The sequence below is a fragment of the Corella eumyota genome, chromosome 5 (assembly GCF_963082875.1).
Source record: "Corella eumyota chromosome 5, kaCorEumy4.1, whole genome shotgun sequence".
Taxonomy (NCBI): Eukaryota; Metazoa; Chordata; class Ascidiacea; order Phlebobranchia; family Corellidae; genus Corella; species Corella eumyota.
The window spans coordinates 5,112,362-5,136,518 of NC_137494.1; the positions used below are offsets into that span (position 1 = coordinate 5,112,362).

The 24,157-nt window shown below is 32.6% G+C and overlaps 1 protein-coding gene across 1 annotated transcript; it reads left to right on the forward strand.

Moving 5' to 3' along the window:
* The first annotated feature begins 10 nt into the window (after positions 1-10).
* On the forward strand, positions 11-23,924 carry LOC145753025 (uncharacterized). The gene is made up of 20 exons (XM_082569407.1): positions 11-1,330; positions 1,672-2,211; positions 5,324-5,417; positions 5,799-6,189; positions 7,020-7,699; positions 8,018-8,172; positions 9,728-9,906; positions 10,891-11,146; positions 11,249-11,347; positions 11,963-12,086; positions 18,688-18,791; positions 18,965-19,156; positions 19,669-20,061; positions 20,293-20,472; positions 20,693-20,887; positions 21,081-21,248; positions 21,381-21,512; positions 21,621-21,871; positions 22,904-23,004; positions 23,202-23,924. Exons 1-20 carry the CDS (start codon positions 1,268-1,270, stop codon positions 23,399-23,401), a joined length of 4,497 nt encoding a protein of 1,498 aa, XP_082425533.1. The 5' UTR covers positions 11-1,267; the 3' UTR covers positions 23,402-23,924.
* Positions 23,925-24,157: the final 233 nt, after the last annotated feature.

Here is a 24,157-nt window from a genome sequence, read left to right on the forward strand (position 1 = left end):
TTTACCCATAACAACCGGCTATGAAAGCCTTAGCAACGGTGTGAAAACGACCTCGCATTGCAAGTGTAATGGTGCAAGAAATGAGACAAGAGCTAGGATTGTTTACAGGCAAAATATTAACACACAACATGTCGAGCACGGTATCGTGTCACCTGACACTCGGTCACGTGACCGAAATACGAAACCCAAAAAGGCGAGCGATATTTCTCAGATCTCGACCGATAATAACACTAATCACGGGGACAATTTATGTACAAAAAGGGCGTCGCCTCATCGTAACGGGTCGTTGCCCTTCGACGAAAATTCGCGGTCCGGCTCGGGTTTTGCAACGAACTTGCCCGGCTGTTACCATGACTCTATAAGGACAGCTTCTCACGACTTTACCACGGGTCATGATGATTCGGTTGGCGCGACTGAAACTGGGACAAAAATAAACGAAGAAGGCGAGCTCGCTGGCGCGTTGTATCGCGAAATTGCGCCGCCGCTGGAAACCGTCCATCTCGACAACCTAGGCCAGGGTAAACTAACACCTAGTATCATTAAGCCATTAACCGAGAGACTTCATATTATTGGCAGCAGCGTCGACGACGAAAAAGAATCGACACAACCCTCGGTAAAAGCGAAAAAAGATCGGTCCGGCGATAGGGCTGGTAATAGCTTGTCACTTGGACTGAACATTGCCTTAAAGTTGAACGCAAAGCAGGGTGGTGGTTCGCCGAAAATCTCGCACGCAAGTTTGCCGAAAGAATTCCTTTTAAATTCAGAAGGCGTGTCGACCGACGGCCTCGCTCAGTACAACGTCACACGAAGACAAAGTGCCTTGACGAACTTAGTTAATTGCCACCATTATCCGTGTGGCCGTGTCTCGCATACTCAGAACAGGCATAGCTGCAATTTGTCGTTATCTACAAGCTATAACAACAACGTACTTAAGCCAGGAATAGTACACAGGACAGTTCAGCAGAAAAATCACGGCAGTACGTTACAATACGCAAGCAGAAGAAAGGAAGTTTTAATTTCAGACGACAAATGGCCGAGTTCTACTAAGCTTCCCGGAACTCTGAAGCCTACAATCAGCCACTCGCAAAAGACGGGCCTGAAAACAACATTAAGTCTGAAAGTAGACGTCGAAAACACCTCAAACACCGCGACTTCGAAGCGGCTCTGCAAGTCTTTAAGCAATCTAACCGCCGACGACGTTTTAAGTGCGCCTTGCGGTTCGATTTACGACTGCACCTCGTCAATAGCAAGACTAGAGAACAACGATATGAGCAACAGATCGAAGATAGCCAGGCTGCTAACCAGTCATAAAAGGCCGTCAAGCCAACAGGTAAATAAATGTGTTAGTGTTGTTTATAATATTAGAGCGACTTCTATATAGCTATTTGTATGTTGGTTATGAGTCATTGAATGCTGGATAAACTTAACCTAAACTTCTCATAATAGGTTTCTTGTGTTGCTAAGTTGCGTAATCAGTTTTGAACTTGGCTTAGGTTGAAATTATGGTTGTTTTATTCGGTGATTCATTTCCTGGTTAGCGTCTGAAAATAAACATGTATTTTATATCGGCCATTTGTTAGTTAAAAGTCGACAAAGAAAGGAGCGCTTATCGCAGCTTAGATGGATTTACGATTTTTTATGTATTTTTTTTTCAATTAATTTTTGATTTAGATTTTAAAGAAATCCGACGAAATCTCACGAAAGTCCCCTAAGAATTTTAAACAACAAAAGGATAATAATATTAATGGATTAACCCAGAACCCAATCACGACAACAAAAGATCAAACACAGGATAATAAACAAACAGCGAAGGAAAGCAAATTAATGGATTACTCAGAAAGCCAGGACAAAAACAACATCGCCAATGTAAACTGCGATCTAAAAACAACAGATAAAGAAACTGATAGCGAAAATACACCTGCAGAAAAAACCCAAAAGTCGCCGGCGACGCGCAAGGCACCGAAAATGCCGAAAAGTTTATTTCCCTTCATGCGCAAAAACCGAAAACGGCAGAACGCCGCGGTGGGATCGGAACAGGGGAAGCCCCTCAAGGCACACAACAACGGCAGTGCGCAGCAGTCGGAAACGAAACAGAGCAAGCGAGATAGCTCGAGCAGGGATTCGGAAATAAGCGACGTCGAAATGAAAGAGGTTGAAAACCCAGGAAACGAAACTCAATCGAACGAAGTACTCGGGTTCAGAAAATTAAAGGTAAGTTTAAAAAAATCAGTTTTCATTTTAGCTCTCACAATTAAGCTTTTTGTTTTTAAACCTTAATCAATTCCTCACGTTGTCTGTTTACTATTCAGACGTGGTAATCTGATATTTGTATACAAAACAATTAGGATCATTCAGTGAAGTGACGTCAGACAAACGTCATTTGGATTTGATTAAAAGGGATGACCTGTTAGATTTATAGCCCAATTTTAAGCAATATAAACACAGATAAATTATTAGAATTTTAAACCTAAAATAGACATACAACTCTTTAATATTTGTAATTGAAATTCAATTGCCTGTTATTCCATATACTTATATAGTCTGCGCTCTTTCGCTACAGAGCGTTTATAAATTCCGTTAGTTTTAAATGTGTTTTGTTGTACAATCGTCGTGAAGTGTTTAATGATAGGCTGTCGCATAGGAATTACGTTTGAAGAGTTTAAAATTGATTTTTTCTACTGCGAAGTCCAAAAACAATTTTTTGAACATGACATTTTTACTTATTTTTAAAGTTTAACTTAAGATGCAGCCGTCATTCATATTCGTTGCAGAATTCGTGACTAATTTTTTTTGTTTTCAAGATTAAAAGCAAAGATTATCGATGCAAAAATATGTCTATTTTTAACAACACTTACATTCGATTTTTAACTAAAACTATTTAGAATGTCCAAGTTTTAATTTATTAAGAGCCTTTTAAAATTGTATATTTTTTAAATTCAAAATTTTTTTTTATTTAAACAAGAATTTTTTTTTATTTATGTAAATATTTTTTGTTTTACAAACCCTACTAACCAAATGTCATCAGACCAACGTGTTCCGTTAACGGGAGTCATAAAAAAACGCACGAGTAGTAATTTGTAAGACTATAAATTTTCGTTCCAGTTTCACACCATGGTCGTAAAGCTAGTTATTTTCACACAATAAAATACCCAGCAACGAAGTGTTATTGCATCTTTAAACGGTCACCTTTTTATTGGTAATGCCTTAATGCGTTCTAAATTGACTTATTTTACGGTTATATCCGTTCGTTATAACCTTACATAGATCAAGTGTTTGTCGTTCAACGAAACTTAGAATAAATTAGGTATCATTTTATAAGGAATAAATGACTTGGTTTGGGTAATGTTTTTTAATATTAATAAATCTAACTTTAAATTTGGCAATCTTAAAACCCAGTTTTACCATATTAGTAATATAAAATGTCTCTTGTTGTAAAAGGATAAATTTATTTTAGTATTCAAAACTTTAACTTCTTACAATTTCTAATTGTTTTTTTTTTATGATTGATTTCTTGGAAATGGCCAATATCAAGTTAAACTTTTAAGCTATAAATTATCACTGGTGTCAGTGTCTTATAATCAACCTCTTAATCCCACATGAAACGACAACTTTCAAAACCAAATACAGCATACAGAATTTCAATACATTAAAAAACGTCCTTCACAAATTAAAAATTGTTAGACATTCGTTGCCAACCACGTGACTATATTTGGCAACGTAGTTGCGCATTTTTACTTCGCTATGATCGATTAAGTTAAGCTTAAAAGCATTAATATTTGACCTTTCACCTTGTATGGACAAAAATTATTTTTGGACTATTTTTTTCGGAAATCAATTTTGACAAAGTGAGGTCATTTCTCTAGAAGCAATTTACGATTAATACGCCATAACTGCATTAATTGTAACGTCACTGGCTTAAAGTAAAACCATTCAGTAAAATAAAAAAAAAAATCGAAAAACAAAAAAACGAAAAAAAATCTAACAATAAAAAATTTTAATTTTTCAGCGCCTTTTTTTAAATAATAACATGTCCTGTCGTATTGTAATACAATATTGCCTTTTATATAACAAGGTTACTTTAAACCATGTAATACAGAGGCAAGCGTAAAAGGAATGTAACTCTATAGACAATAGAATTGTATCGACGAGATATCTATTTAAAAGTTACATTCTGATTTCTTTTGTTTAATTTTCGCCATGTTGATGTAGAGTTATTTCATTTCCTGTTTTTTTACACAACCATGTTGTTTAAATACTGGGTGTAAACGTAAAAGATTAATTTCGTAAAATGCATTTTTTTGTTATGTTATTTTTTTGGCCGTCAGTTTCTTTAGATCTAGAATAAGTTAAATTTTACATTTTATTTAAATTTTTTACGCAAGGCAGTAAAGAAATTTTAATTTACAATTAACAATAAATTGATGTATTGAAAAAATGATATAATCAAATACAAAACACGTAAAAATTTAAACATTTTTCTACATAATTTTAGAGTCCAAAATAGCATGGTTATCAAACCTAACAATATTTTTAAACGACTCAAAAATTCGATCTTAAACCATCATTATAATAAAACCATTTCATTACAACGCGTCACATTTTTACGTCTTCCTAAAATCTAAAATCAAAGCTATTTAATACGTTATTTAAAAGTCAATACCATATATACACAAACACAGCTTGTAGCAGGTATGTAGCTATGGGTTAAACGCTAAAATTATCGCCCGCACAAGAAACACATAACAGCAATATTTTAAATATTTCCAACCTTGAAATAACAAATGTTAGGCAGTTTATGCCTTTTAAACGGGAAGACGTAGTCTCAGAGTTATTAGTGATGTTTATGTCATAACAAATAGCTTATAATGTAATGTATCATCATTTAATTTACATTTTTGTGTTTGTATGTTGTTTAAAGTATACATAGTTGTTGGGTTGCTGTTACATAACTTAAATATCCATTGGTAATTACATATGATAATGTATATTATGATTTAAAATTAATTAAAACTTAATATTAATATTAATTAAAACCTAATATTAAAACTTAATATTAACTCATTTTAATATTAATAAGATTATTTTAATATATTAACAGAACCAAATTTTAATAAAATAAATTTAAAAGCTGCCTAGTAGAAAACTATTATCAAGATTTATTCTACAACAAAACCTAATACCAATTATGTAACACAATTACACTCACGTTACAACAATTCATCTAAAAAATCACCCACTTGAATAAATGACACTAATGCACGCACCTTTTGTTTACCAACCTACAAGTTTGATTATTTTTGTTTTAACGCTGTTTTTCATCCAGGTGGCTTCTGTACAACAACAGAGAAACGTACACGCCGACTACGCCACTCGAGTAGCGAGGGTACGCCGATCTTCCGCATCCAAAGAAAAACAAAGTAAGTTTTAAAATTACTTCTTGATATTTACCAATTTTTTTAAAAATGTTATTATGTATTTGTTTTAAATACCACCTATATGTAGAACTTTAAATAAGATTTAAAGTACAGGCGTTAAAGTTAAACTGGCATAAGTAATAACCAAATTATTTGTCGATTTTTATAAATTTAAAAGCTTGTGTTCAAAACCCAGAAATTATGTTAAAAATATTTATTTTTGTAAATTGCTATATAGAATATTATTTGGTTTGGAAACAAAGGTGTGATTAATATGCCAATAAATTTGTAATTATTACAGACTATTTCACATTTTACACAATTATGAATCATCTGATGATTAAAACACTGATTGACTGTTGAATTAAAACAACTATTATTTAGGCGTAATCAACGACAACAACGAAGCCAAAAACCCAAAAATCGACGACGATCAAGATATGGAAATACAGCAAGAAAACAAGACCGTGATCCTGCGCCAGAAAACCCGACCCCGGCGCCAACCCCGGTCCCGGCACAGCGCCGATGCAACCTCCTTCAACCTTTCTCAAAATTCGCAAACCGACCAAGTTCCGACCCGACCCTGCTCAATGGTAATTGGATCCTCACAATGGTGTCACAATGACGTCATCGTCCATAGGGGTGACGATCGGATAAGTGACGTCACGGTCCCAGAGTTTAACATAACCGAACCCACTCCGCAGCTAAGAAACCGAGACCACGGCGTAGGTTTTAAAGTGGACGCCGCATCAAGTAATCAACAGGCCAGAAACAGGTACCACGACTATTGAGCCATACGGCACTTAAGATTCTTGATCTGTGATGTTCGTTTTTTATATATTATTCTAAGGCCTGCGTTTTGTTTACGTTGGATTAATTCTGCCTGCTGGCAAATCCTTAGGCTAGCATAGGAAACCATTTGCACTTCGAATTTTTATAATCGTCTAGGAAAGTTTAGATTTTGATTGATGAAAATTTTATGGTAATTACGTTACTATAACAGATTTATGGCAGCCGCCTTTTTACAGCATTTAAGTCGGAAATTGGTTTAAAATCTATATCGAATTATAAAACAAATTGTAATTCTATTTTAAAATTAAATTACGTATGCTACTGAATTTAAATTTTACAGCACTTGTATCCAAAATTTAAAAAATCAGTCACAATTTGAAAAAAATAATATGACATCACTATTAAAAAATTTCTAACACAAAAGCCTGTAATTTAAATAACAATACAACTCAAATGTATTTACACATTTTGAATAGTAATTGAATCCCTATCCACTTGTGCGTTCAACATGTGTCTTGTATGTCTTGATCAGTGTCTAAGATCGGGTCTGCTGACGTATATAAAGTGTTAGATGCCCTGATTCAACCTTGAGTAACGCCTTGACTTAAGTGGCAGTTTTTACAGAAAGTTTTAAGAATTTGTCACGAAGTTTTTAAACGTGTTTAAACTTTGCAAGTTTGGGTGTGAGTTATTTTTTAAGTGCTGGTTAATACCAAATTTGTGCCAGATATTCTGTTAAAGTATATTTTGTTATTTACATGTTGTTTTGATAATAACACAGTTTTAATATAATGTCAAAAAAATTATTTTTAGATGTTCGCTGAACGCGGATATTCTGCGGGAATCTCTTTACTCTGACCCCGCATCATTCCTCGCTTCTCTCCCGGGCCCTGAAACTACAATTAGCGGGAGCAAGAGCAGTAGCCTTACCGGTATTAGCACCCCCTCGTCCATGCATCCACGTGCTTACTCCCCATTGCATGGCGGGTACCCAGCTAGGTGTAGTTTTTCGTCGAGCCTGTCTTCCGTGTTTGACGAGGACTGTCAGGGATTGAAGTCCCGCGTTCAATGGAGTACAGGAGAAAAGCACATCACGCAGAGCGACGAAGGCCAAAAAGGACCGCGTGGTTTGCTAATGCGGAGATCGAAATCACTATGTCGGGATATGATCCCACCTAAACTAAACCTGGATAATTTACCACGACGTTCTGTTTCCCCTTGCAACCCAGAAGAAGCTTCCAAGAGTACACAGTGTGACCAAAACAATAACAAAAGCAATGGTTACAGGAGGCGGAATTCTAACATAATCCAAAGCCTTAAGGACTTGTCTTACATGAGACCGCCTCAGCCTAACAAACCCACTACTCCGAAGCCACGCAAAATAAGCGTGGGCGGGGGTAGTTGTAATTCTTTAAACAAATTCCATTTTGGAATGTCGCTACAGAACTTGCACAAGAATGGAGCCGTGGGTTGTGGAACAAATAACAATCAAGGTAGTTTATTTAAAAACTATCAGGGCTTTTTAAAAGTCTGGCTTAACAGTACAGCCCTTAATGTTTTTAAATCACTTTTTGATTCTATATATGTTTTCAAGTTCTTTGATCGAAAATTAAATTGGATATCTTAAACGATCTCATTATTGTACGACTGACTCATTTTGTGGGTTAGATTAAAATGTAATTTGTTTTTTTCCGATTACCCACCACCAATTTCAGTCATTTGTAATTTAATCAGGTCTTCCCCGGACTTCTAATTTCGTTTTAATTAACTCTGACCCATTTGTATTAAAACCTAACCGATCCCTTATTTAGAACCGACATTCGACACCAACGAGGTGCGACCACAACATGTTAGATCGTCTAAAAACGCCTCGATTCGACGACGAATGTCGCTCCAATGCATCAAGTCAACGAACCGTGAACCACGTGACTGTGACGTCAAGCGATTGTCGTCACACGGTATACAGGTGAGGCTGCTGCTTTTTAGGCTGTCGATGTGCGTGACAGTTACCCCTCGAATCAAAACAATTGGTTATGTGCTGGGACTATTTTCACTTAGCGAAAAAATGCATGGGGGTTCACAAAATAACTTTGGGCACCCACGTAACCCCCAAAATATGGGGCTAAATGGAATTTTTCTATTTTTAACCATGGGTTTTAATAACAAGTTTTTACATTTGCGTCACTTGGTATTAAATATAGATACCTTTAGCGGTTAAAAAACGCGCTAAATTAATACTTTAAAAACATTGATGTAGGTTATTTAAAAACAAAGTTAAATTTAGATTTTCAAGTTGTCTCGGTATTAAATTTTTGTTTTTAATTAAATTTAAATTTGAAGTTGTAAACTTAGCACTTCCTTTTAGACGCCAAACATTTTTTAGGGTCGCCTTATTACATTTTAAAATGTCCACTTTTTATTGTTCCTTAAGGGCAATGTGCAATTAAACGAAACCAAGCATAACATATAGGATGTTTATACTACGGATTTATATAACCAGCCTGTCAAAATTTTAAAAATTACAAGCCTGTCAAAATTTTATTTACTTAGGACGTTATTAATTTAATTATGCTGGCACGACGCTTTATTTGACAAGTATTAAAAAACCTTTTTAGTAAGTATTAAAAAAACAACTTAATAAAGTATTAGCTTAATAATCTTAATATTTAGATATATTAATAAAATATATTAATAGTTACATAATTGCTTATAAATTTAATAGGGTCACATGCATTGGTTATTTTTTAATTTGTTTTTAATTCTTTTTTTATTTAAGTATATTTTAATTAAATCCAATATTTATACTAATTTTAATTCAATATGTATTTGTTATTATACTTAACCTAATTCCAATATTAAGAAAGTCTATTAAGTTTATTAATGTTTATCAAAACCCAAATCAAGTAGCTATTTTTAATAACTTCATTGTCACATTGTTAAAACAGTTTTGAAGTTCAACAAAAACATCATTTTGGTACATTTAAATTTAATTTAAAACACGACTATGTTTTCATAAACAATTGCCCAATTCTTTGGGTATAATTTGACACTGTTACACGTTCAATGATTAAGCAATTCTGAATCCAATATACACATAAATGTTTAGGGTGCCATTACCAGCTGTTATTTTCACACGAAATTTTCTTATTGTGACGTAATCACGGCTGTCATTGTTTGATATTTGCCATGCAAACTTCCGTAATTGTTTGTGTCCCATTGGCTTATTGTTTTTTTTGATTTGGGGATAAAGCATAAAGCTTTTGATTGTCATCTAAAGTTTGCGGAGTTATTAAAAGATAATGTTTTCTCTAAATCAAAAAAAAAATTAGATCCGCTATTGCATAAAAATGTGTCTAGTTAGTACTTCTACCCATTACAATATTATTCCTGTTAAAAAATAGGGTTTTTACATTATATACAATCACACATACATACTATAATGAAGCTCTTATTAAAAGGGGCAATTTAAATAATGTTCTTAAATTTTTTTATCCTAATAATTAAACAAATTTAATTTTCAGGGCGATAAAGAATGGAAGAGGCACTCGCTCTCTGGGTTGGACTCAGAGAATATGAAGTTAGCAATTGCAAGATTAAGTAACCCAATAACAAATAACAACACTGGTCTTGTTAACAATACCACTGCATCAAGAACGACTAGAAGAAGGTCTAGACCACTCTCAGAAGTTCAAAATTTAAGGTAATTATATTACAGGCTAAACGGTTTTGGGTTCGATCCACACCAAAGCTATACGGTTTGCTCTTAAGCTGGGTGTTTTTTCGTAAAAAAATTAAATTGTTAAATACGAATTTTTAAGTTATTTTTGATACAGAATAAGATAAAATCATGGTGCTAACTTCAACAATATATTTAGTTTTTTCTTTGTAATTTTCCCATATTTATTTTTGGTTGAACAATATATTTAATTTATTCTTTGTAATTTCCCCATATTTACTCGTGGTCTTATTTCTCCGTACTGTTGCATAGCTCCAATGTAATTTACGATTTACATTATAAACTATAAAGTCATTCAAACAAATATTGACTCTAACTTGCACTTGTGTTAGCCCTGTACTGGTATTTATATAACAAAAGGGCGTCAACGTTTAAGATAAGTTGGACTCTAATCTGAAAAAATATTATGTAAAAAACAAATTTTTGTTAAATGTTTGTTGTGATATGTATTAAGCATAAATCAAGATTAGTTTTGTAAATTAAAATTTCTTTTTTTGTGTGTTGAAAACTTTAGGACTTTTTAAATTATCCTGGTTATTAAATTTTAGTTGTTTGTACTTTTATGGAAACAAAAATGTGTTGTTTTTTTTTGTATATATTTTATTCACGATGTGGAAAAATCGAATGCGCGACTTAAACATAGAGTAACATCAGTTACTCAAATCCAGGCTCGAGTTGCCTGTGGCAGTTTGGGATATTATGGATTATAATTTCCCGATAATTATGCTGCTAATTAAGTGCTGGCCCAGCAGGAGTTCGTACCGTTTATAGCGCCTTACTCAAGGGCGCTACAGCATGAGATCAGTGGGGATTAAACCCGCGACCTCATGTGTAGTGTAGCAGGTGTTCTTACCACTACACCACGCTGCCGGTACGTTTGTGAAAAAACAGAGTTTTTAACATAAGTTAAGTCAGAAAAATTGAATATTCACTCATTTAAATCTTTAGATGGGAAGTCCACGCGATCCCAGAACATCACGAAGTTGATCATTCAACAAGTTTAACAAATTCACCTCTTCATTCGCCTCCTCACCAGTCTAACAGCCAGTTAGCGACCTCTGGTAAGCATATCGTGTTTGACGAGTCGTCGTTAGTGGGCGCCAGTGATCGGGGAGAGAGTGCGATGACTGTCGACCAGGAAAAATGGTCGAAATGTGTGATTGGAACCTCGTTTAGCGAGGAAAATATTTCGACCGCTGCTGAGGTAGATTTAAGTTAATTTAACAGTTTTTTCCTACTTTTAATCGATTATATTATTTTAAACGAACATTTTATTACCTATCTTTTATTGCTCATATTGTTTTAGGAATCGGAATTATATACTAGTTCATTACAACGACCTCTTTCAGTTATTGGAGGAATAAACACAATGCCTGAAAGTTTAATGCATTTCTATCCACCCAAGGTAAATCTCTTTTTACATATAAAACATCAAATTAAATAATATTCCTATTTTACTAAATTTTTTACCTTTATAAAAAATTATTTTTGTCATGTAAGATATATATTTAATAATATTGATTGGTATACGTAAAATCCTTAAAAATTGCAAAAAAAACATTAAAAATGGGCTATTAAACTTCTTTATTCACTAAATTGGCTTATTTTTAAAACAATTGTTAGTTTATTATTGTTTAGGATTAAAATTGTCAACCTAGTCTGATGATTATTCGATTCTAATTAGGTTTTGATAAATTTGTGTAATTACCGTTTTCACTTTCCGAGTACTTTTGGCGACGTTTCAACCAGAGTAAACGATTTTTTCTCCTTACTACATATCCACGAATAACGTGTTTTGTATTTCCTTTGCCCTAAATATATTTCCACGTATTTTTAATTGTCGTTTTAATTATATTACCATGGCTTTTATTTGATATTATAATATATTTCTGATTTCGTTAATGTTCTTGAAAAGTATATCACGGTAATTGGTGTTGAAAAGTAATTTAAATATAATTTTATAATTTTTTTTATAATCTATCTGGCCCAAAACGATCTTTAAATTTTTTTTTATTTTTAGTATTATTCTGAAGCCTACTCGCCGACCTTTAAGTATCACGTGACTCCACACCTGACTGCGTACGAGCATGCGATCCAAGGTTACCACTGCGAGCGCACGAGAGCGCATGGGAGTACATTTTCCGGTAAGTCAGAATTCCAAAATTTTTTTGGGGGGGTTTTCTTAAAAAAAATAATTTTTTGTAGACAGTGAAAGTAACTGTTGCTTGGTTAGCCCGAATTTTATTAATTTCCGCTTTGGCATTTAAGTTCTCCGAATTAACAAATTAATTTTGAACAACACTAATTCGGGTTATAAGAAGTTTAAAGTCTACTTATTTTATAGGCGTAAACACATTTTTTTTCCTTATATTAACTTTATTTTGAAATGTTATCATCAACACACGAATTAGTAATACCATGTTTATTAGTTAGGGTTAGTAATAAGTTAAATATACAATAATATAAGTATATGGAATATTGGATAGTCGCGTCAAATAAAAAATAAAAAAATGATTCAAGTCATTTTTACCGTGATTTGAGCAGACTGCAAAAAAATATTATGTTAATTTTATTTTTTGCAAAAAAATCTGTAAATCTGCATTATAATTTACTTTTATTTAATGTACCACTTTTTTTTGTATATATCTTTATCACCGATGTGGGAAAATCGAATGTGCGACTTTAACATAAAGTAACATCAGTTACTCTGACCCAGTCTTGAGTTGCCTATGGCAGTTTGGGATATTGTAGATTATAATTGCTCGATAATTATTCTGCTGATTGAGTGCTGCCTCAGCAGAAGTGTATACCGTGTATAGCTCCTTACTCAAGGGCGCTACAGCATAAGGGCAGTGGGGATTGAACCAACGACCTCACGTGTGGTGTAGCAAGTGTTTTTACCTACACCACTTCTTTTTTAATTACAACTGCGAGACTAACAACTTTAGTTTCTTTGTAATACGGAAGTAATTAATTACAAATTCTAAGTCTTAACGTTAAGTATAAAGCGATAATATTTAAATGTTATTTTTAAAAATAACAAGTCAATTAATAAATATCCGAATGTATAAGACAATTATACAATAATTACATCCGCTGGAATAACACTACATTAAACAAATATAACTTTAATGTCTGTATGTATATAGTTGTGGTACAATAGACCGTGTATGTATATTGGTATATCTTGTATAGTTTTTTTTTTAAATGTTGTAAAAATGCACAAAATTTGTGTAATTTTATGTGACAAAGCATTAACTCAGTGTTAATGACATATTTTTTTGTGTTTTGCTATATATATTCTTGATAAACAGCCAAATAATGGCATTTTACGAATTTTTTAACTCAAAAATTTCCTAATTTTGGGAAGGTCGTGATTTATATTAATTTTAAAGTAATATTGAATTCCAACACGTGATCAGAATAATAGAAATGCTCAAGATTTTAATGTGACTATGGAAAATTTATGTCTGCTTATAGAATAATCGTGAGGTACTCTAACCTTTAACATAACCCAGTCATGTAACGTTTAACCAATGCATTTGTGCGCCGCATTAATGGATATTCTAACCTATAATTAGCATGAAAACGCCGCAATGAAAACGTATTTTACGTATAGGCATTGCATTTAGTCTGCGCCGTGACGTCACAGAAATCTGTGTTAACACACGATTTAATGTTGATGACGTCACGACATCGCGCGCTCTCCATTTGTCGTGATCGAATCAATGCTGGGCTTTCTAAGTTTAAACGCAGTTGGGAATTTTCTCGAATTTTAATTGCTCTGATGAATGGAGTCTGGTCACGTGACCGCCATTCTGGTTAATTTATAATTGACGTCACAATATTGAAGTCGAATTTCCATTTAGGCAATTTACGAAAACATTTTCTAGTTCCCTAAAAAAATATTGATTTTTTTCCTTATAGAAAAAGTTTGTAGACGCTCGGAAAATAAACTTGATTTTATAAGCTAAATATTTAAAGGCCCTTTTATTTGCATATTGTTACGTACACTGTGTAATATATATTTAGAAAGTTGGAAATTTATTTATTTCAAGCAGACCTAAATAATGACGAATGACCTCAAAATTTAAATATTTTAACAATTTTTTTCTAAATATAAATCAAGATAGACAAAAATATTAAATAAGGATACATAAAAAAGGGGCGTTTTAGGGTTTTTTATTAAATAATATGACGTGGTCATTTTAAAAATAAACGACGCTGTAAAAATAAATGCATAGCTTCGTATTTTTGTTCCCAAAAAATAATTTTATTTCAACCGTCACGTGACATCTATGACGTCAGCTGCAAGGGTCAGCTGACTTAACTTTTAATAAATAATTCAACAGTTTATATAAGCGGGTTTGTGTATTCTGACGTTTTTGACGTAAATTCTGAAATCGAAAAAGAAATTTCTAGTTAGACGACGAAGTCTAATATAGATTTTTGTTTATTTTGGTTGTGTTATTTTTAATATTATGGTCGATATTTTTTATATATAAGACTGTTACTACTAATATTTAACGAGTTTAATGAATTGGAAAATAGGAAGAACATATATTTTAGTTCGTAGAATAATAGATTAAAACAAAGTTGTTTAAATAAGGCATTATTATGAAAAATAATGTTGTTTCAGGTTTATGCAGTTTTTCCAAGTGAGTTAATAGTTGTGTAACGCTATATGTAAATGTGAAACAAGTTATTAGGTTTATTAAAAACAATTTTCTATTATTTTAGTATTAACCTTTTTCAAATCCCCAATTTTACCAATTTTTGAGCTTACTAGCTACATTTGTTAAGTAGAAAAAGCTATAAAGATTTATAAAGGCTACACCATTGAAAGTTAAGCTGTGTAGAAGGGCTTAGTTAACCATCCTGCAGAAAATCGATAATTTACAATGTCGTTATACAATCAAGCCTTCGCTAAACAATAGAAAAGCATACTCTGCGAAAGTTTAGAGTTATTTATATATTCTCAGCCATTTAGAAATTGAATGGTATTGCTATATTGCGTAGATGGCGAGTTTATTCAATTTATAAGTTGTTGTATTGCTTGATAGTGTATCTTGCAATATCATTCAGTAATCACGTAAAGTTTCGATTTAAAATTCGTGACAACTAAAAAAACGATATTTTAAAATGTCATATAACTTTGCCATACCTACCAATATTTGGTTTATATTTAGGATTTTGTTAAAGTATGAATGGGCTAGAATAAAGGGCGTGCAATGTTTAATGTTTAAAAGAAATAAGGGCGTAGTTTTAGGTTTGTCGTTTGCGCTTAGTTTGAGCACAATTCTGCTGGAATTTGAAACACAAAGTAAGGGCGGAAATCGTTAAAAAGCTTTAAAGTATTAATATATAAACCCAACAATTTAAAACTTTACATTTTCAGAAAGAAAGATATTTAATTCTAATTGTTTTAACATTTAGACGCAAAAAAAAGTTTCAAAATTTAAAAATATCGACGTCTGTTGCGTAAAATTCTCGCGCAAAATGTCACTGCGTCAGTTAATACATCAAAACGTGACCTGAATCGAAATTAAAGATGGTTGTACGACATGCATGTAGCTGTTATATATGCATTGGAACTCGCTTAATATCTCTCATTCTCGAAATGCACTTGCATTGGATAGAGCTATACCCTTATAGGAGAGATGGTATATAGATATAGTCATCTACATAGCCTATAGTATAATTGTCAGTGAGTTGTTTTGTTAAATAATAACCAGTTAATGGTACAGCGTGTTTTGTTTTGCGTATTTACGGTGTAATATCCTTGCCGTGATTAATTATAAGATGGATAATTTGTGATGTGTGTGTATAGAATTACGTAAGTAAAAGTGAATAATAGTTAGAACTGACTAATGGGTTTATTATTTTCGAATTTCGGCCCTTAATGTGTTTACGTTATAATAAAGTATAGTTTACTGTTTAAAGCAGTTTAGCATAACAGTTAAAAAGTTGGTTTGTAGTTAAATATTAAGAAAAAAAGTAGTTTCAGATTGAGAAAAAAAATTTTCAGAAGTTTTTAGTTTTATAAAAAGTTTATAAATTAATTCACCATTTTTGAATTTTAGACATAAATATTATTATAATAACACGTGGATATTAATTAGTGAGCAATTAAACCAAATTACGCAAAATGAGAAGATTCTTGATTTCGATTGGTCGAAATTACGCGGACGACCTCTCGCACCGCCAATCAAAAAAGAGGAACGCGACGTCGAGTCTGCCTTCTACTCCGACCGTTGTCGCGGATGAATATTACCACCGAGATATAAATGGAAATGAGAAAATGTTGAGAAACCATCGAAAGGGGGGAAAGAATAGACTTAGTCTTAAATTTAAAAGATCGAAGAGCACACGAAAAGTTTCTGATAAAAGTAAGTCAAAAATGTTTTTTGGGGGGGTTTTGATTACAAATATTTATAAGTTGTGTCAACTTTAATGTGTTCTACCAATTTGTACCTAAAATAAGTGCTTCGCAATAAATGTTTATGTATATGTAATAGTAAAAGTGATATTTTTCTTAGTTAGTCTAGAAAAATTTTGAGCAACAAAAATATCACCAAGATGCTGTTTTTAATATTTAAAAAAAAACAAAAATAATTCTTTTAAATTTTGTTTTAAATATTTGAGATATTATTGTTATTGCAAATCTTGTTTATAACTTTTTTTTTTCCAACATTGTTTTCCGAAAGCTTGATTAGTTTTCCTATCAGCGTGTGGTATTGACTTAATTACTGTTTATGGCTGCATTATGTTATTGCGCATAGGCTTAAGAGAAACGGAAAAACATGCTGTTTGTAAGTCTAAGCTTGACGTTTTTATATAAATTAATCGGTTAACATATAGGGGTTAGAAATATACAAATACTAATGTCTTAAGTAATTCTTACATAACTGTTTTTTTTAATTAAAATCGTGGGATCTTAATGGTTCACGACTATATTTAATTTTTACTTTTATTTAAAACGTTTAAAAAGAATTCTATTAATATGGCATATTGCTTATTGACTGTGTATCAAGTTTTCTACAAAATTAGAAGCAGGTTTAAACCCTTCGTTATAATTTATTAGTAATTATTTTATTTAAATCTTATTTTATTATTTGTTTCTTTACTTTTAATCCACTTTCCATTTACTTTCACTTGTTTAAATAATTAAACTCGTGATTTTAGTACAACCTAAATCTTTTAAATCACGTCACAATAAGTGGGATTATTACGTCAGTATTAGGGGATTACGTCACAATAATCAAAGCGACTACAGACGTGAACTTACAAGACCTTTTTAAAAATCTTAAAGAACGTAAGAACAAAATCTAATCTTTTAACAGTATGTTCGTAATCGTACTGTATACCAAATAAGGACCAGTTAACTTAAGAATGTGCAAATACCTTTAAGCAAAACGTTGATAACAGTTAATTGTTATCGAATCGATAAAAACAAAAGATATGCCTGCAGTGCAATGCTTTCTTTGTTACAAGTCTATAGTGCTGGGCGCAAGGTGCGTTCTTTTACTTTAGTCAGAATCGATATTTTTGACAGCACAGCCAACGGTGTAGTAGTTTGAGAAACAAAACTGTGTTACATAGGTTAGTAAGATTTTTGTGAAGTTTTGGTTAATGTTGACAATGAAGTTTAATTTTAAAAGAAACTATTACATATGCAATAGCGGCAATATACAAATTTCTTAGATTTAAATAAGCATTTCAAGTTTACAACAAGAAAGTAAATACATAATAAATTTAAAAGCAGTTCAAGATATGTGATATTTTAGAAGGGCAAGTGTATTACATGGTTGTAAATGCAGGCACTTAGAAGTACACGAAAAAGTTCATATATTTAACAAATTTATGTTACAAATAATTCAGATTGCTTTTTACTAAATGTAATGTCATTTACAACAACATTTGAATGAATATTGAATTTATTTTATCTTCACGAAAAACAATGACGTCACTATTAAACTTGGAGGCTATGACGTCACCCAATAGGATAGAAAGAAGTTTGCAAGAACCGGATCGAAACAGAAGCTCGATTTTTAAAACCCTGGCAAAGCGGAGCCGATTTTTGTCCCGGGTCGTCGGGTCCAAACCGCCCCAGGTCCCGGTATCGCCGAACTTTACCACCCGCCCAAATCTAAGCTTGTGCGAAATTGCGCTGTCCCGAAAAAGGGATTCGCGCCCCTCGCCCCACTCGTCCATACACCACGTGATTAACCGGGGACTTATGTCACGTGACGTAATGGGTAGGCGGAGCTTCGAGGTTCGCAAGGAACAAAAAGCAGCGAAGGCGGAACGCTTTACTCCGCAATGCCAGAGATCGAACACATTTAAAGGGAACGCTCCTTCTCCCTTTTTCGCCAGAGGACGAATAAGATCCTCCGTCGTCGACTCGCGGAGCTTCTCCAGCGACGAGGACGAAGATCACTTAAAAATTCCGGACGTGTTTCCGGAGGACCCTCTGGAGCAAGAGGTTTTCTCCGATGAAATTTTGCCGCTTCCAGCCCCGAAAAAACCTCTCGCGCGCAGCCATACTCACCCTAAAAAGAAAACTAAGTCAGTTTCAAGCGGCTGTAAGTTTTCGAATTATGTGACGTAACAGTTACGTCATAAATATTTGTGATATCGCGAAAATATTATCGAAGATTTAGTTTTGCAAACAATTTTTTACATTTTTTTAGGTAAAAAACTTTATTTTTTGTAAAAATAATTTGGATTATTTTTTTGTTTTAGGTATTTCAACTGAATCTGGTTACGGAACAATGACACGAAAGGGCACCACCTTGCGTCCGAATGAACCGGAAGATGAAGACGTGTTCTCTTATAGCCGAGGAAGAGTAAGTTTTAAAAATCTAAAACCTTTTTTTTAAATTCTAAACTAGAATATAAGATTTCAGGGCTTAACAACGCTTATTTTTTACCAGCAAATTGAAAAAAGAAATTAAAAAGAAATTAATTAAAGAAATTATAAAATATTTCCAAATTTATTAAAGAAATTTAATATTTTTAGATTGGAACTGGTTTTTCTTTGAGCGACGATTGTGTTTACGTCGAAGCCCTATGGGACCACGTGACCATGGACAACGAGGAGCTGGGTTTCAAAGTGGGTGACGTCATCAGGGTGATTGACACCTCGAATTCGGACTGGTGGTGGGGCGAAATGGACGCCAACGAGGGGTGGTTTCCCGCCACTTTTGTCAGGGTAAGGATTTTTTTAAATTAAAAAAAAAAATTTAATATTTAAATTTTAAATTAATATGCAAATTTCTACACGAGTCAAAACAAAGTGAAAGGTAAACTGAAGGTGTTGACAGTCCATTAGCAGCATTGAAAACGTTGTTATTATTGCTCTAATAGCACGACTGTGTGACTACGCATTTCCCTTTGACGCATATCATAACTAATTGATAATGTTAAGATTTGTTGTTTTATATGTATGGAAGTTAGCGGTCATGACACGACATATCTCACCCTTATTTCCAGTGTAGAAATTCCAGTGTAGTTTGAATTGTATTTGAACTTTATAGAAATTACGTTTTTTTTGTAGTTTTATAGATTTTTGCTCCTGCTTAAATTAACTTGGCCAATGCTGTTAGGATAAATACGGTATATACCGATTTAAGGAAAATATTAGCACAATATTTATACGCCTAACTATGTTTGTGTTACTTTGTATCATAACAACTCTTAGTAATTGAATGTTTTTATTTTCAGGTTCTTGTTAACCAGCAACTCTGTGAGGGTTCAGAGAACGGTGACGTCATTCCCTCTTCATTGGACGCAAGAAATGACGACACCTACTCCATCGTATCGCACGAATTCACCAAAGTGACCTCGTTTTCGAGCGAAGTTTGTGAGTGCATCGAAAGGCCAATTCAATCCTTAGCGACCTGTGCAATTTGCGGTTTACCCATCAAAGGATTTGAAACCGAGAGCGAAGTTAAGCCCGATCCAAGCAGTCGACTTCAGCCGGAAATTGTGATCACGCCTTCCGCAAACCCGCCCCGAAAATCCTCGATCACCAGGGAACAAATACGGATTAATGTCATCAAAGAAATTGTGAGCTCCGAAAAAGTGTTCGTCGGTCACCTGAAAGATGTTATAGAGGTTCGAATTTTTACTAACTTCCTGCATAAGTGTTTAAATACTTTATTAACAAATGTAATTATAAGAGTCAAATGTGTACAAGTGCTTATGTAATTGGCTATTATTATGTTTATGCTAACATTTTACAACATAAAATTGTATGCTTTTTACCACTTAATTGATAGTTAGTTACTACCAATTTGCTCTTTAAACAATTGTAAACTGTATTCTAACAAGCAGTGTTTCCAACAGGGTTATTTGGCCCGTTGTCGCAAACGAGAGGACATGTTCACCGAGCCACAAATCGCATCGATATTTGGCAACATCGAAGAAATTTATAATTTTCAACAAAGCTTTTCTGAGCAGCTATGTCAAGCAATGAACGTCTCTTGTGTCCCTGATACAAGACTGGGGAATGTATTTCTGAGAGCGGTATGTAACTTGAAATATTATTGCAATTTATAATTGATTTAACATTTTCGAAGCCTATGATGTTACAACACAATTAACTGTTTTATTTTCATAAAATTGTTCTGTTTAATATATTTACCATTTTTGAAAATGTAAACATAAGTTTTTTGTGTGTACCAGCCTTACCTAGTATTAAAATTTATTTTTGAAAGTTTTTAAACATTTGATTAATTTTCAACAGAAAGAAGGGTTTACCATTTATTCGGAGTATTGCAATAATCACCCTCAAGCATTAGCTCAACTCTCACAGATGTTAACAGTCAAGAAATATGTTCGTTTCTTCGAGGCTTGTAGATTACTTCAGAAGATGATCGACATCCCCTTGGACGGATTTTTACTAACTCCAGTTCAGAAAATCTGCAAATACCCACTTCAGGTAAATGGAAGTTTTATTTTTAATCTTCTTCCTCATCACAACAGTCTTATGATAAGTTTTAAAGTACTGTCAATAATAAATATATAAAATGCCATGTTTTGGCCTCAATTACTAGATTTCGGGCAAACATCGTCTATATTGCACAATGTGTATCCATAAAATATCAATCATTTAACATGTTAATTTTATTTAGTTGGCAGAGTTATTAAAATACACAAGTCCAGACCATCCAGATTACGAACCAGTTAAAAAAGCATTGGAGGCAATGAAGAATGTGGCACATATGATTAATGAACGAAAACGAAGAATGGAGAACGTAAAGAAAATCTCAATGTGGCAATCAACTATTATAAACTGGCAGGTTTGTGCAGTCACAACATCTAATTTCATAATATATTTAAAGATATTGCTTTAAAAAAATTTTAAAGACTAAAAATTACTTGTCTATTGCTTTTTTTGAGTTGTTTTCTTAAAAAACTTATTCTGTATTTAGGGTGAAGACGTTTTACTACGAAGCACAGAGTTAGTTCATTCCTCCGACATTTACTCTATTTCTGAATCGAAAAATAAACCCAAACCAAGGATCGCGTTTTTATTTGATCACCAACTAATTTTGTGCAAAAAGGTAAAAAGAATTCAATTTTAACATAATTTTGACACTTGAAATTTTATTACCTTATATTTTGTATTTTAAATATGTCTATTTTTTAACCAAAGCTTTTCGATTTTTTAGGACATTTTACGTAAGGATTTACTATACTACAAAAGCCGAGTCGACTTAGACAACTGCGATTTAGTTTCTATTGAAAACGATTCCCCTCGCTCTTCTACCTTTGCCGACAACTGGTCGTCCGGTGGTAACTCGTATACCCAATGCGGTTGGAAATTCACCGACCGAAATACGGGCGAAGTGGCGGTCATGTACTGTAAGAACGCAAATGACTGTCTGAAATGGATGGAGTCTTTCGACAAAGCCAGTGAAATGTAAGTTTATTTTAAAATTATTTTACTATATTAAATTATGTTTTGTATGTATTTTGGTTGAAAAATAATTAAAATTCTAAGTAATTTCTGTAGTAAAATTTATTTTAACCCGTTTTTACTAAAAGGCTTATATTCATAATACCTATAACATGGACTTATATTCAAAGGCTAATTTTTCAAAAATGTTATAATTATCCACAAAATTTTTATTTACGTCAAACAAATCATTTTCAAGAAAACATATCACACAATTTCATTAAATTCTTCGGGGTTTTTTGTTACCTATTTTTAGCTTAATTAGAAGTAAAGGTTTTTGTTTCTTTTCTAATTAATCGTGCATTTAAGTTGGCGGTAACATATTGTCTTCTAATTTTAACTTTAAACAATAATGATCATTTTTTTTTCATGATGGCGCATTGACACGTTTTATCAGGATTCAAATTTTTTTTTTTCTGAAAAATGTTACAACATTCGTAGACATTACCGCATTATCTTTTAAATGGAAATATTTTAATATTATTTTCATCAGGTGATATCACATGACAATCCAATACATTGCCAAATATTTATAACTTCGGTAATTGATACATTTGTTAAAATTCATTTTTTTCTAAAAACTTTATTTTTAGAAAGATTACCAATTCCTAAAGCGAATTAAATTTAGATTCGTAAAATTCTTGTGACGCATTTTAATTTTTAATGACGTTAATGAGTTAAAGCTGGCGTAACATTTAAGTGCAGTAAAGGAAATTTAATGTTGACTCGCGTTAATGCGTAATCTGTAACAAGCGCAATAATTAATAATTTCGATTTTAAAAATACTGTTGTCGATTTTCCAGGAAGTTGAACAAAACACGACCTAATATGAACATAGCAAAATGCTTTATACTAAGCACTTAAAAATATGTTTTCTTCGAAAATATATACATCGTTAAACCTATTGTTCTATGCATAACCCTTAATTGGCCATTTTTTAGTTAAAAATTTACAGAAAAAATGTGATTAAATTATAATTATTTTTTTTTTGTTTAGAGCAAAAACTCGAGGCACGGATATGAACGAACACGAAATGGCTCTCACTCAAGATATTATAAGAAAATCATTAAATACCTCTCAAGACAAACCTCACAAAGGTAAAAATTTATTAATTTGATAAAAAAAAAAAAAAAAAAAAAGAATTTCAGAAAAAAGTGTTATACTGTTATTTTTTTTTGTTAGGTGTGACTTTACACTTGTTTTAATAGTTTAGTCAATTAAAACAAAAAAAAATTTAAAACTACAAATAAACATCATTTAAATGGTATCTAACTTTACAATTTATTTTCTCTAGATGGACCTATACGAATTAACTCAACTTATCGTTATCGAATGAAAATGGTTCATCAGAACAACGAAATAAACAAATCCAAACTTATCGTTAACCCACCAGAAAAGTCGGGGGGATTTTTCAGTAACATGACCGGTAAATTAACTCCGTTCAGACGTTCAGTAAATCACCATCACCACCGGGAAACGAATTTCGTTTTTTAGTTCCTAATTTATTTTGCGAAATTTTTTGCGCCTTTTTACGGGGATTTTCCTTTTTTTTTATTTATTTTTCCCCATTTTCTTTTTTTTATCTCGTTATATTGAAATAAACTTGTCGACATTTTATGCTATGCTGTTTGTTGTTTTGCATATTTTGCACATGCGAGGGTTTTAAATAGATTTATTCACAGAAAAATTATTTTTAATAAAGCACCACGCCTATGGGTGTTATATAAACTTAAATAAAACTGCTCAAGAAATAATATAAATTAATATTTCGTTTAAAGCGCCCCTTTTCACTGTGACTACCTCTCCACAATTTTACGAATTGTTTTATGTTAACCGACTTGCTGTTATCTTTTTTTTGCTTTTCACTTTTTAATTGTTACTGTTGTGTATAAGCACTTGTGCAATTGCGTCATTACATTAGTATGACGTCACTTTGATACGATTGTGATGACGTCACTTCACTGGTATTTTGTGTGTTTTATTTCTCACAACAATAAACGAAAATAATTGCCTTTTATATCCATTTTTGATTTTAGGAATAGTAATCATGTAAAAAATATAATAAAGCAGTTGGCTTTACTGACAAAAGCTTTATTTCATGTACAAAACGTACGTTCGTTAAGCGCCAGTTGTGCAGCCAAGCGTATATGCGTCTTTTTTTGAACAACGAATTTTAAACAAAAGGGGATAAACACGTATTTGTGCAATTTTCTTTTTTATGTATATATCTTTATCCTCGATGTGGGAAAG